General features: G+C 55.9%; 1 protein-coding gene across 4 annotated transcripts in view; it reads left to right on the top strand.

Moving 5' to 3' along the window:
* The window catches only part of UNC93A (unc-93 homolog A), a 30,661-nt gene extending 15,710 nt beyond the window's left edge, over positions 1 to 14,951 (top strand). For all 4 annotated transcript variants that reach the window (XM_070796519.1, XM_070796523.1, XM_070796520.1 and 1 more), the window contains 5 exons: positions 1,253 to 1,378; positions 3,279 to 3,493; positions 7,544 to 7,679; positions 8,688 to 8,819; positions 14,209 to 14,951. In XM_070796519.1, the coding sequence (XP_070652620.1) occupies positions 1,253 to 1,378; positions 3,279 to 3,493; positions 7,544 to 7,679; positions 8,688 to 8,819; positions 14,209 to 14,474 (875 nt within the window). In that variant the 3' untranslated portion in view covers positions 14,475 to 14,951. The remainder of the gene's footprint in view (positions 1 to 1,252; positions 1,379 to 3,278; positions 3,494 to 7,543; positions 7,680 to 8,687; positions 8,820 to 14,208) is intronic.

Below are 14,951 nucleotides of genomic sequence, written 5' to 3'. Positions count from 1 at the left end.
TTTCTTTATGGTCCGACTCTCACATCCATACACATCCATGGAGTCCTTGCTATCCTCTAGACTAAGAATGGTTTCCGTGAATTTATTTTCTCGCTGAATCGATTCATTCACCAGCGTTTTCAGTATTACACAAAAGACCACTATCCCCAGCAGATTTGAACACTTGGTGACCAGGGTCTTAACTTTTCTCTCTGCCCGGCCTCACCCAGACAGAGTTACAGACTGTGCGTCTGTTTTACATCTGCACACTTTGCTGTCTGAAGACTTCAACCAAGGGCAGAGGAAATGCATGTCTTCAGTTCTCACAGGAAGCTTTATTAGAGGGGAAGAAGTGCTAACTCTCCTGTTATCAGGAATCTGTCTCTCTGCCTTGATCCTCTGTACTGCTCATCCACTCAAGTCCCAGCTTTCGGAAATAAGAATCTTTCCTCCCTTTTTGCTCACATGATGTCATCCTTGCTGAGTACATCCGCAGAGGGAAATCACAGGGTTGAGAGACACCAATCATTACTCAGAATTGCCAGAACCGGCAGCAATTGACCAACGGAACCATGTTCAGGCTCTGACATGACTGGTGTGGGGCGTAAACAGGTTCACTTTTAAAGATATGCAGACAAGTAAGCTTAATCTCTCACTGGTCACTGGACACAGAATTTGAGGGCTGGAAGGCCCGCTGGGAGCCTTGCGAGGCTTCTCCACCTCCCTGTGCCTCCAGCCTCCAGGCTGCCACCTTGTCCCCAGCTACACACCTCCCGAGCCACAGGGATGCTGCGGCATCTCGTGCGCTGAGATCAGTATTATGGGAATGATGAGACCCCGAGGACGCTTGTCTGTGACATGTGTCCCCTTTCTTCAGAGATTTGATGTAGGTCTACTGAGTCACTGATAGCTCACATGTCATTCTTTTTACAGCTAAGAAAACAACATTCAGAGAAAACACGAACGAACCTGCCCACAGTGACGGGTCTCTTTACAGATGAGTCTGAGAACCCAGTGGGCCTGACACCCAGTCTAACATACCCTATTTATAATTCTGAAAAGTGGGAAACTTTTAATGAAGTTAGCAACGCAGTATAACCAGTAGCCAGTATTTAAGTGTCTGACACTGGATGGAACAACCCCCGTGGTTGGCTCTGACCTGTGGTGGGTCTTACGCTCCACGTGGCCACACTCTCCCCAGCGCCTCCTTCCGCGTGTCCCGTCTCCTGTCGCGAGTTCCCCGTGTCCTCAGTTGGCCTCTCTGCTTCCACAGGGACCATCCCGGAGGAGCAGCTGCAGGCCTGCGGGGCCAGCGACTGCCTGATGGCCACGGTGTTCACCAACAGCACGAAGCGGCCCTCCCAGGACCTCATCTACACGCTCCTGGGCATCTACACGGGTACGTGCCGGCCCCAGGAACCCGGGCAAAGCAAGAGCTTCCCAGGGCTCCGATGAGCTGAGCTTATCTGCACACGCCCCTCAGAATGCGCTCAGCTGGGTGGTGCCCGGGGCCTTCCCACATGAAACCCAGGGCAGCAGCCTCTGCTGTCGGAGGTCTCGCTTGATGATGGAACCAGCCCCACGTCTGCACCGTCCAGGCCCACGGTTATCACGCGTGCTTACTGAAATTCTAATTAACGAAAGTAAGATAACTCTTCCGAGGTCACACAGCAGCCACATTCCAAGTGCTCAGTGGCCACTCGGGGCTGTGGCCGCCCTGTTGGGTGGCACCGAGATGGCCCACAGCCTTGGTGAATCAGCTACTTGTAGGGCTTCCTTGGAGGCTCAGATGGCAATGAATCTGCCTGTAATGCGGGAGACCCAGGTTCAATGCCTGGGCCAAGAAGATCCCCTGGAGGAAGGCATGGCAACCTACTCCGGTGTTCTTGCCTGGAGAATCCCATGGACAGAGGAGCCTGGTGGGTACAGTCCATGGGGTCACAGTCAGACATGACTGAGTGAATGTCACACTTCATACTTCAACTACATCTGGTTGGATTTGGAAGTCCCAAATCTTGGGCTTATCACCTTTTTCTGAAGCATATACTTAAATGACTTCTTCTGAGAGGCTGGGGTTGGGCGGGCATCTCCCAGTGCCCACCCTTGGGTATCTGTGAAGCCTTGTGGCTCCCACTGCTGGTCACAGGGCAGCAGAAGGTGTTGGACACTGGAAATTTGTGAAGAGATGGCTACCCAAGGGGAGTGAGTTCCTATGATGGCTCTTATCCTTGCTGTTCAGACAATTAGTCGTGTCTGACTCTTTGCGACCCCACAGACTGCAGCACGCCAGGCTTCCCTGTCCTTCTTCATCTTCTGGAGCTTGCTCAAACTCATGTTCATTGAGTCGGTGATGCCACCCAACCATCTCATCCTCTGTTGTCCCCTTCTCCTTTTGCCTTCAATCTTTCCCAGCATCAGGGTCTTTTCCAACGAGTCAGCTCTTCGCATCAGGTGATCAAAGTATTGTAGTTTCAGCTTCAGCATCAATCCTTCCAATGAATATTCAGGGTTGACTTCCTTTAGGATTGACTGGTTTGATCTCTTATCCTTAGACACTTATTTGAATGAAAAATTTCTAAAGGACGCCACTACTTTGGGCGTACCTTTAGATCAGGTGTTTTGGGGTTTTTTTGGTGTCCATTTGAAGAAAATTTAAGGATATTCTTTATCATTCTTGAATTTTGGAATCTGTGAAGGTCTTGGATTGTGTCCTTCTTAATGACCATGAGTCTGATAAGAGTCAGATTTGATGGGACTGAGTGCAGATGCCACTGGGAATCAAAGGCCAAGAGGCCACGTGCACGGTCGGCTTGTCTCCACGGTGAGGTCAGCTGCCACCAATACTCCGGTCTCTTTCACAGTCACTTCCACATCAGAGGCACCAAGGGGACCCTTTACATTGACAAACCAGAATGAGGACTAGAGGTGGGGCCCAGAAACCAGGCAGATGAGGTCCTGACTGTTGGTGACCTTAGAGGCCAGATGTGCATTCAACTAATTGAAATTAGTTGAACAGGATGAGAGTTTTGAACAAAGCTCTCAGTTGAGGAGTAGTTACATCTTCTTGGGAAATTGGGTTCTAGGGCAGCTCTGATGGGGAGGTGGTATCCAAGCCAGGTACTGAAGGATGAGTAGGAGTTTACCAGGCAGACAAGGAGAGATGAGTGGGCGCTGAAGGCAGAGAAGCCCCAGAGGGAGCCAGCGGGGCTGGAGGCCAGACGGCAAGGCGGGGAGCCTGCGTGCGTGTGCGGGGCCCCTGGAGCCCCGCACGGCAGCCTGTCCCCTCCCTGTCCTTTCAGGGTGCGGTTTCCTGGCGGTCCTGCTCATGGCCGTGTTTCTGGAACCCGTAAGAGATGCTCAGCCGGAAGGTGAGGGCGGGAAGCAGGCGCCCCCTTTCTGGTCCACTTTGCTGTCGACGTTTAAGCTGCTCAGAGACAAGCGCCTGCGTCTCCTGATCCTGCTGCCGATGCTCAGTGGGTTCGAGCAAGCCTTCCTGTCGGGCGACTACACGCGGGTAAGAGAGGGGCTGGCTGGCGGGCGGCTCGGGGCTCCCCGGGCTGCACGCTGCCCTTCCGGCCTCGGGGGAGCTGCCCATGGGGCTGGATGTGAGCTCACCTGGCCTGGGACCTTCCCAGGGACGCCTCTCGCTTGAGATGTGTCTCCAGGTAAAGGACCAAAGCCGCTCGGCAGTCATCGCAGTGACCCTTATTTACCTGCATCTCGCCCTGTGTCCTTGTCTTGGAGTGGAAAATAGAGAAAACACTGAAATTCCTTACTACCTAGCTTTTAAAAATTTTTTATTCTAAAGTCTAGTTGATTTACAGTGCTGTGTTACTCTTGGGTGTAGAGCGGAGGGGTTCAGTTATACATCTATATGTGTACATTCTTTCTCAAACTCTTTTCCCATTTATGTTATTGCAGAATCTTGAGCAGAGGTCCCTGTGCTGTGCAGGAGGTCCTTGTTGGTTATCCACTTTAAATGTAGCGGTGTGCACATGTCCACCCCAGACTCCCTAACTGTCCCTTCTCCCCATTCTTCCCCTGCTGGTTACCAGAAGTTCGTTCTCTAAGTCTCTGAGTCTGTTTCTGTTTTGTGAATGAGTTCATGTGTATCATTTATCATGTGATACTTGTCTTTCTCTGGCCAACTTCACATAGTATTATAATGTCTAGTCGCATCCATGTTGCTACCAATGATGTTATTTCATCCTTTTTACGGTTGAGTAATATTCCATCTATTTCTGCTTTATTGACGATGCCAAAGCCTTTGACTGTGTGGATCACAATACACTGTGGAAGATTCTGAAAGAGATGGGAATACCAGACCACCTGACCTGCCTCTTGAGAAATTTGTATGCAGGTCAGGAAGCAACAGTTAGAACTGGACATGGAACAACAGACTGGTTCCAAATAGGAGAAGGAGTACATCAAGGCTGCATATTGTCACCCTGCTTATTTAACTTCTATGCATCATGAGAAATGCTGGACTGGAAGAAGCACAAGCTGGAATCAAGATTGCCGGGAGAAATAGCAATAACCTCAGATATGCAGATGACACCACCCTTATGGCAGAAAGTGAAGAGGAACTAAAGAGTCTCTTGATGAAAGTGAAAGAGGAGAGTGAAAAACTTGGCTTAAAGCTCAACATTCAGAAAACGAAGATCATGGCATCCGGTCCCATCACTTCATGGCAAATAGATGGGGAAACAGTGGAAACAGTGGCTTTATTTTTTGGGGCTCCAAAATCACTGCAGATGGTGATTGCAGCCATGAAATTAAGACACTTACTCCTTGGAAGGAAAGTTATGACCAACCTAGATAGCATATTCAAAAGCAGAGACATTACTTTGCCAACAAAGGTCTGTCTAGTCAAGGCTGTGGTTTTTCCAGTGGTCATGTATGGGTGTGAGAGTTGGACTGTGAAGAAAGCTGAGTGCTGAAGAATTGATGCTTTTGAACTGTGATGTTGGAGAAGACTCTTGAGAGTCCCTTGGACTGCAAGGAGATCCAACCAGTCCATTCTGAAGATCAGCCCTGGGATTTCTTTGGTAGGAATGAGGCTAAAGCTGAAACTCCAGTACTTTGGCCACCTCATGCGAAGAGTTGACTCATTGGAAAAGACTCTGAAGCTGGGAGGGATTGAGGGCAGGAGGAGAAGGGGACGACAGAGGATGAGATGGCTGGATGGCATCACTGACTCGATGGATGTGAGTCTGAGTGAACTCCGGGAGATGGTGATGGACAGGGAGGCCTGAAGTGCTGTGATTCATGGGGGTCGCAAAGAGTCAGACACGACTGAGCTACTGAACTGAACTGAACTGAGTAATTAGCGATGTTGAGCATCTTTTCACGTGCCTCTTGCTCCTCTGTATGTCCTCTCTGGAGAAAGGTCTATTTGGGTCCTTATCTAGTTTTCGAATATTGAGTTACAATCTAGAAACGGAGGTGGCTCAGCATGGATGCCCTGGCTACTCAGATGACCTTTACCTGGATGCCCACCTGACCCCTGCACTGTCTGCCCACTTTGTTCCTAGAGGGGGTCCTTCTTTAGGCGTGGCTGGAGCAGAGCCCCTTGTCTGGCTGGCCACCTTTATCGAGGGTCTCTCCCCGAGCCCCTGTCTCTGGAGCCCCTGCCCAGGTGCTGTCCTGGAGACCCCGGTGGGATGCTGTAGAAGGGATGTCACAGACAAGGATGGTAGGGAGAAGGTTTTTGCCCAGAAAGTGTGGGAGAGGAGCTGGGCGTTGGAGGGAGACAGCCAGGGCCAAGGCTGGACCCTCTGGCCTGTCTCGAGAGGCTGCCCCCAGGACCCCCACTCTTCCCCGGGAACTCCCACTCTAGCCCCGCTACGGCTCCTTCCCAGGACGGGCTGCCAAACTGGCAGGAGAAAAGGCAGGGTACGGATTTGAGTTCCAGATAAACCGCAAACTCCCCTTGGTGTACAGCCCTGCAAGTTCGGGCACCTGGGGCTGCCTGTGGCCTCCGCTCTGAAGACTGTCCCGTTGGAGACCTGGAGTTTCCAACAAGCGGGATGTAGCAGAGTCCCTGGGTCTGGATGCAGCCACTCCCCTCAGACTTGTCACAGACCACCGCCCATGAGCTTAAGCACGGCCCGCACCATCCGGGAGCCAGGGGCCTCCTGATGCGTCTGTCCTGATTGTGTGGGGACCCGCACCATCCGGGAGCCGGGGGCCTCCTGATGCGTCTGTCCTGATTGTGTGGGGACCCGCACCATCCGGGAGCCGGGGGCCTCCTGATGCGTCTGTCCTGATTGTGCGGGGACCCGCACCATCCGGGAGCCAGGGGCCTCCTGATGCGTCTGTCCTGATTGTGCGGGGACCCACACCATCCGGGAGCCGGGGCCTCCTGATGCATCTGTCCTGATTGTGCGGGGACCCGCAGCATGCGGGAGCCGGGGGTCTCCTGATGCGTCTGCCCTGATTGTGCGGGGACCCGCACCATCCGGGAGCCGGGGGCCTCCTGATGTGTCTGTCCTGATTGTGCGGGGACCCGCACCATCCGGGAGCCGGGGCCTCCTGATGCGTCTGCCCTGATTGTGCGGGGACCCGCACCATCCGGGAGCCGGGGCCTCCTGATGAGTCTGTCCTGATTGTGCGGGGACCCGCACCATCCGGGAGCCGGGGCCTCCTGATGAGTCTGTCCTGATTGTGCAGGGACGGGGACGGGGACGGTGTGAGAGCTGCAGCCCTTGAGCCCTGGTCCCCCTGGGCCCCTCCGCCCCCCACCTCCGGGGCCTGGGGCAGGAAGTCTCTCTGTTCTTCTCATCTCTACGGAGATTCCTTCCCTGCTTCTTCCATCTTCTTTTTCATTAAGACCTTATTTTTTAGAGCAGTTTCAGGTTCACGGCAAAACTGAGCAGAAATTACAGGGATTTCCTGTACCCGCCCCCCCGACCCCACCTGGCCACGGCCCCCCCACTGTCTACAGTCCACCTGTCCATTGTCACAACTGGCGCGCCCACAGGGGCACGTTCTCGTCACCCCGCGTCCAGCGTCTGCCTGGGGGCTCGCTCTTGGTGTGGGTGTTCTCGGGGTTTGGACGCAGGCATGACGACATGAATGCATCATGACGGTACCATTCAGAGCAGCCTGAAGGCCCTAAAGCCCCCCGAGCCCCCTGCTCACCCCCAGGTCTGTCCTCAGCCAGCCGCCCACAGGCAGGAGGGCACGGCCCACGCCAGGAGAAGACTTCAGACTCGGAAGGCGAGTGCACCACGCCTGCGGGGCAGGGACACGGGGAGGAGGTCTGTCCAGACCGTCCCGTCAGCTCTCGCTCAAAAGCGGCGCCAGCACTGTCCTCGCCCTGGGGACGGAAGGCCCGTCGCCCTGGGGACGGAAGGCCCGCCAGCTCAGCAGGCCAGCCGTCACACTGCAGACGGCGTTATAGCACAGCCTGGACTCCCTGACTCGGATGAGCCCCCAGAGCACTGCGGCTTCCGCGCCGGCCCCGAGTGGGGCGAGGCTGAGCCCCCAGAGCGCTGCAGCTTCCGCGCCGGCCCTGAGTGGGGCGAGGCTGGCACGGGTGACCGTCTGTCCTCTCCCACAGTCCTACACCACCTGTGCTCTGGGGATCCAGTTCGTGGGCTATGTGATGATCTGCTTCGGGGCCGCCGACGCCCTGTGCTCCGTGCTCTTCGGGAGGCTGGCCCGGCACACTGGCAGAACCGTGCTCTTCGCGCTGGGTAGGCGGGTGCTGGGCACGGCCTGGGGAGGGTCCGCTGCACTCTGGGCGGTCGCAGCCTGTGTGAAGAGGGCCAGGGTTGGGGTGAGGAGGGGGGTCGCTGGAGGCACACCAACTGGGGGGATGGAGGTCAGGCGGGAGGCAGGGGGCCTCCCAGAAGGAGGAGATATTGGTTCAGGCGCCGGATGAAGCTGGTTGTCTAAACACACACCCCCTTCTGCTTCCCCTGGGGGACCAAGAAGCAGCAGAGACAAGGTGAGAAATGAGGGTGTTCAAGGAAAGAGCTAGCTGACAGTGACAGTCCCGAGGGTCTGTGGTGACGCAGGGAGAGGGAGGGGAAGCCATGACATAGTGCCAGCCGAGGCCCGAGTCATTCGCTTCTTACTGAGGAACAGAGACGCCTAGTAACTCGCCCAGGGTCACGCAGCCCCAGGAAACCCCGGAGGCACCTGCTCCACGTGCTCCTCGGCCGCCCCGGAGGGTCACAGGCTGCTCTGTCCCCCAGGTTGGGGGGCATCACAGGGCCTGCAGACTCACGAAGCCGAGACCTCGGGCCATGAGGACAAAGCCGGGAGGAGCGAGGAGGCCCTGCCCCCAGCCCCTGCTCCCCGTCCTGCTTGGAAGGCCGCTCCCAGGCTGGGGCACCCTCCTCCCCTCCCCTCCCATGCCCCCCACTCAGTGAGAGAAGCAGGGGTCCCCACTAATGAAGAAGCCCAGTGTCTCCCACCCTGGGCCCCACAAGCTGGGCCCTCCTCTGCCTAGCAAGATGACACTTTGCTCTAAGACGCAGAGGTGCGTCACCCCAAGGCTCCCCCGCCATTGCCCCTGTGGAGGCCAGAGGCGGACAGAGTCCCATACCTGCCAGGGGTGCCCCTGGCAGCCGGCACGGGTCAGGTCAAAGGCACCGGAGAAGGCGGGCGGCAGTGGTCTAGGGAGCAGGGGCTCGGAGGCTCGGCCCGCGGCTCCGAGGGTCTCAGAGGAGCCCCCTGTCCCCCGCCCCCACCCCCAGGGGCCGTGACCCAGCTGGCCTGCATCATCGCCCTCCTGCTGTGGAAGCCGCACCCCAGCCAGCTGCCCGTGTTCTTCGTGTTCCCCAGCCTCTGGGGCATGGCCGACGCGGTCTGGCAGACACAGAACAATGGTGAGTGTCTGGCGCACAGCCGGCCTGCTCAGGGGACCCCAGCTTGGCCGGCTGTGCAGGGCTCAGGGCCGCTAAGGGAGATGGGGAGACACGCGTCAAGGAGCAGGGGCCGGAGGGCGGGCCCCACTTCCTCCTGTGGAATTGGATCCACGATGCCCGGGAGAAAAGGCAGTGGAGCGCGCAGCTGTCCATGCTAACGTGACCGTCCCGTCGTGGCACCCCCTGGACAAGCTCCTCTGGGCAGAGCGATGTCCTGCCCGTCTGTCTGGGCAGAAGGGCTTCTGTCTGCTCTCAGTGGAGGTGTGGGGAGGAGCCAAAGCTTACAGGTTACCATGACAACATCCCTCAGTGGACGGGGAGAACTGAGTTGGGGGTGGGAGGGGTCAGTTTCACTTCATCTTGGGGTTCACCCCCAAATCCCATCCTGTCTGATTGTCCTCTGCAGCGGGGAGCCTGGAGCAGGCCGGAAGGGAGCCGTCTCTAACAGCATCCCGCAGAGCGGGGTGGGGCTTGTAAACAAGACATGTACTGCTCAGGGTTCTGGGGCTGGGTGTCCAGGATGAAGGCACCACGGATTCGGGGTCTGAAGGACCTGCCTCCTGGCTCATAAACATCTCACTGAGTCCTCGGTGGACACAGGGGCAAGGGGGCAATTGGGGGTCCCCTTTACAAGGGCACTCTAACCCCGAGAGCTCCCCCCACCACCTCATCGCTTCCAGAGACCACCTCCCAACACCGTCACCTGGGGTTTTAGCCTCTGTATTTAGGGGGAACTGTGAGGCCAGGCTGGCCGCAGTGCTGAAGGCGAGGGCGGCGGCTGGCCCGATCTGGGGCCGACCTGCCTGGTGAAGAGGCCGGGTTCACCCAGCACCCGAGGAAGCAGCAGCAGGGGTTTACAGCTGGGGACGGGGGTAGGGCGAGCTGCTGCCGCAACACAGGGGGATGTGGGGACGTGCAGGGTGTGCCGCGCAGAGGGCCGTGGTGAGAAGGGGCTGAGTGGCAGAGCTGCTGGACACAGGGAGGAAAGGAAGCCAGGACAGGCCAGGACCTGGCGGTCCCGGGGCCGGGCTGGACATCGGGACTCCCGGGCTGCAGGTGGCTGGCAAGCCCCCAGACAGCAGGGTTGGAGGCGTCCACTGAAAGGCTTGGCTTGGGCTTGAATAGGACAGAGGACCCCGATCAGGGGGACCCAGCCCTGAGAGGGGTTGCCCTGGGCTTGTGTGGCAGTAATGTTGTTGTTGTTATTGTTCAGTCGCTCAATCACGTTCGACTCTTTGCGACCCCATGAACTGCAGCACACCAGGCCTCCCTGTCCCTCATCGTCTCCCAAAGTTTGCCCAAGTTCATATCCACTGAATCAGTGATGCCATCCAACCATCTCATCCTCTGTCATCCCCTTTTCCTGCCACTGCCAATCTTTCCCAGCATCAGGGTCTTTTCCAATGAGTCAGCTCTTCCCATCAGGTGGCCAAACTATTGGAGCTTCAGCTTTATCATCAGTCCTTCCAATGAATATTCAGGACTGATTTCCTTTAGGATTGACTGGTTTGATCTCCTCACAGTCCAAGGGACTCTCAAGAGTCTTCTCCAACATCACAGTTCAAAAGCATCAATTCTTCAGCACTCAGCTTTCTTTATGGTCCAACTCTCAAATCCATACATGACCACTGGAAAAACCATAGCCTTGATGAGACGGACCTTTGTGGGCAAAGTGATGTCTCTGCTTTTTAATGTGCTGTCTAGGTTTGTCACAGCCTTTCTCCCAAGAAGCAAGCATCTTCTAATTTCATGGCTACAGTCACCATCCACAGAGATTTTGGAGCAAGAGAAAATCTGATTATTAATCTTCGATGCCAAGTGAAGGGCTGTGAGGAGAGGACAAAGGGGCGCAGGGGGCAGAGGGCAGCTGAGAGGCGGGGAGGGCGCCCATCGGGGGCAGGTGGGGACAGGGGCCTGAGGGCCTCCAGGCCGGGAGGGGAGGGGTCCCCTTTCTTTGGAAAGTGTGGGAAGGCAGTCAGCATGAAGGACAGGAAGACTATCACTCTGGGAAAAGGAGTTGAGTTCAGGCCTGAGAGTCCTGGCTTCCTGGAGGAGCCACAGCCAGGACGCCCTAGCGTGACAGAGGGCACTGACTGTGGGCCGGTGGGTTGATCCCGTGAGGATTCACTCACGATGCGGCCCGGCGGGTGGCGTCACCCCCACAGCACCTCACCCAGCAGAAGGGCAGTGCCTGAAGAGGTCTGGGCTGGAGCAGCAAGGGGCTCAGGAGGGCAGGGTCTCCCAGGATCCACCGACGGCCCTGGCTGGGGGGGCGGGAGTGCCGAGGCCCCAGGAGGTGAGCCATCTCTGCAGCCAACAAGCCACCGAGGGGTAAGCCGGGGCCCCAGGGGCAGATCCGGCTCAGGAGGGAGCTTCTTCCCTTGGAAACACCACCCACTGTCCAGCCCTCATCAGGGAAGCACCTGGGACTGGAAAGTAGGTCAGGCCCAGCCACAAACAAGCCAGCAGCAGCCATTTCCGGGGACGGGGGCCTGGCTGCTGTCCCTGCATCCAGGGGTGTCACACACGTGGCCTCGGCATTCCAGGACGGCCCCTCCTTAGCATCTGAGTCGGTGCTGGCCTGTGAAACAGCTGAGGAAACATCCCCGAGTAAACCCAAGGCCGTTGGAATCAAGGGGTTTGGCTTTCACAGCCTTTCTCCTGCCTCCACAATGCAGGACGTGCTCCTGGAGTTCTGAGCCAGATGACAGAGGTCTGCTCGGCTCAGCACAGACTGCTGTGTTTGGACAAAGGGCAGCTGGTGGAAGCGGTGACAGATTAGCCGCAGGTGGGTCTGTTGCTCAACAGAGGAAATGCCTGAGTCGGTAGAGGAGACAAACAGAAACCACGCTTGCTTTTCTTGGCAGTCCGGACTGTAAGTCTGTGAGCGGTCCTGACAGCCCAGGAGGACTCTTAGGCTCATCAGGAGAGAGCGCTTCCATGTCCCCGTGGACAGGCGAGGGGGCCCCACTGTTTATATCCCAGTGCTTCTGCTGACTTGCTCTCTCATTAACTGACTTCCCTGAGCTCAGCTGAACTTTTTGAAGTGTTTACACGAGGAATTGATGCTTTTGAACTGTGGTGTTGGAGAAGACTCTTGAGAGTCCCTTGGACTGCAAGGAGATCCAACCAGTCCATTCTGAAGGAGATCAGCCCTGGGATTTCTTTGGAAGGAATGATGCTAAAGCTGAAAGTCCAGTACTTTGGCCACCTCATGCGAAGAGTTGACTCATTGGAAAAGACCCTGATGCTGGGAAAGATTGAGGGCAGGAGGAGAAGGGGACGACAGAGGATGAGATGGTTGGATGGCATCACCGACTCAATGGACATAGGTTTGGGTGGACTCCGGGAGTTGGTGATGGACAGAGAGGCCTGGCGTGCTGCGGTCCATGGGGTCGCAAGGAATCAGACAGGACTGAGTGACTGAACTGAACTGAACTGAACACTTAGAAGTCAGGTCAGGGCCTGGGGTGCACAGCCGTATGCATACAACAATTCCCAGGTGTTTGGAAGGCTCACAGTAAACCTGTTTGGTTTTTCTGTCCCTGAGACATCGGAATAACTGCCCCAACTCTTCCTTCCTTTCCATGGACACAAGAGACTACCAGGCTGAGCCTTCGTCAAGTTGAGCAGCTACATGAAGTCCAGTGAATGACTTGGGTTAGGTCCTTCTTGAATAAGAATATCAATTTAAAATGAACTATCTCTGTCTTTTTGTTCAAATTAAGTCTTTTTGAGTAACACTCAGTTCTTGGGGGGAAACTGTTCTTCCCATCTGTGGTTTGTGACTTTCGCAACCGTCTTGCCCAGGAGGGCTGTTTTAACAACAGAGCTCCCTGCGGGCTCCCCTCCCTGCAGTGTGATCCATCCGTACTGTCTCTGTGTTTTCAAAAACTGCACATTTTGTGTGGCTTTTCCACCTACCAAGACCAGCAATCTCACTTCTGCTGTCTCAATAGCAAGATGGATTTCTAATGCTATTCTCCCAGAATGTGTCTCCCTGTTAAGAAAAGACGTGAGTCACGTACATTCCTAGTTATGTACATTCCTAGTTAATGAGACAATACAATTGAGTACAGTGTAACCCTCCTTTGCAGTCACCACTTCTCAATGGAAAAGCTGATTGCTACACCTGGGCGGACCATCCCAGCCCTTCCTTCCTGGGGCAGAATCCTGCCTCTCCCTGCTCAGGGTTCCCACTGGGCTCCGGGGAGTCCTCTCGCTTCTGGAGCCATTCATCTTGGCTACTCTCTGTTTATCCGCCCTGACAGTCCTGTTGCCATGGCAACACTTGCAGGCCAGTGCCTGAATCTGAGACAACTTGGAATGCCTGGCCTTGAAATACCCTTTTGCCTCATCAGCCACAAAAGGGGCTGCTTCCAGGCTGATAGATTCAGAAGATCTGTCCTTTCTTATGTGCCCAGTTCATGCATCCTGTCGTTTCCAACCAAAGACTTGACCTCATCCTGGCATCGGAGGTCAGGGGTTTGCATCCGGTCCCTTTCACCTGGTGTGATGGCCAGGCCGGACTGCGAGCAGGCTTTTCTTCTTTTTGTTTTATAATAATTTAAGATCGACGGAAAAGTAGCCAATAGAGTGCAGAATTCCCACATACTGTCCACTCTGTTTCTTCAATTCTAACATCTTACAGACCTGTGGTACATTTGTCAAAACCAAGGAATTAACACTGCGAAATAACGGAACTTCCGATTTTATTCTGTTTTTCCAGCTTTCCCCCCCTTTCTCTGTGAGCTCCGAGACCCCAGGCAGGAGGCCACGTTACATGCAGCCACCGCGCCTGCCTTGTTGGTCTGTGCCAGCTTCTCTTTCTCTCTGCTTTGATGACCGTGGCCCTTTTGGAGAATACTGGTCAGGGGTTGTGTAGACCGTCCCTTAATTCAGGTTCATCTGATGTCTTCTCATAATTGGGCTGGAGCTATGGTTTCGGGGAGGAAGACCCCAGAGTGCAGGGCCTTTCTTGTCATGTTGACCAGGGGGACAGTACACGGCCGGCCCACCTGTGGACCCTGCAGAGGGGGCCCCTCGCCCTCATCTACTCAGGTCCTGTCTCCCAACCTTGCTTTCCTGACCCGCGAGGTACGGGGCTGGCTCACGGCCCCTCCGGCGGTGACTCTCCTCTGCTCTGTTTCTCGTCTACGCGATGGTGCTTCCTTCGCAGCAAGAGGCCCACTCACCGGACTGGTCATCGTCCACAACGTGAAAGCCTTCTGATTTCCAGACAGGAAGGTCCTGGGTGGTTACCTGGGCCTCGGGGAAGCGGCAGCGTTTTCTGCAGGAATCAGGAGGGCTGTCTGCTGTCTCACAGCCACGTTTCCGCCTCTCCCCGCAGCTCTCTTCGGGGTTCTGTTTGAGAAGAACAAGGAGGCCGCCTTCGCCAACTACCGCCTCTGGGAGGCCCTGGGCTTCGTCATCGCCTTCGGATACAGCACGTTCCTGTGTGTCAGCGTCAAGCTCTACGTCCTCCTGGGTGTCCTGAGCGCCGCCATGGCCGCCTACGGGGCCGTCGAGTACACGGAGTCCAGGAAGGCGGACGGGCCGCTGGCCGCAGGGCGGACAAAGCCCGCCGAGGACGGGGCGACACAGACGAAACTGTGAAGTGACAAAGCCCGTGGTGGGTGGGCCCAGGGCGGACCCAGAGCAGGGGGCCTTACCCGGAGCCGCCGCGGAGCCTCCAGGTGATTCTTTACGACCGCTTCAATGAGGTTTCACTGTTATGTCACGTTTTCTGTATGTTATCAGATTCTTCAGTCCTCCATCTCTTCAGTGGAGATGCAGAGTGTACATGGAGGAATCAGTTCATTCAGATACAAAAGAAATCAGCTCAGGGTACCACTAGGGACATGCCTAGAGTCACGGGTCAGGAGCCTAGGCTTGTTTGGGGGTGGTGGTTAAGAACTAGAAAGTTGCTGAAAAGACGCAGCCCAACGCCAGCACTTTACAGACGGGCACACTGACGTCCAGGCAAGTCAGTGACTGCCTCCTAGAGTCAGTGAGGGACGAAGCCAGACTAGGCTCTCTGTGTCCTGAAGCTTTTGGGTATGAGTTTCTAAATAAATGCAATCATATTATGGA

The sequence above is a fragment of the Bos indicus genome, chromosome 9 (assembly GCF_029378745.1).
Source record: "Bos indicus isolate NIAB-ARS_2022 breed Sahiwal x Tharparkar chromosome 9, NIAB-ARS_B.indTharparkar_mat_pri_1.0, whole genome shotgun sequence".
In the NCBI taxonomy this organism is placed as follows: domain Eukaryota; kingdom Metazoa; phylum Chordata; class Mammalia; order Artiodactyla; family Bovidae; genus Bos; species Bos indicus.
This window is presented reverse-complemented; position numbering and strand designations above follow the sequence as displayed.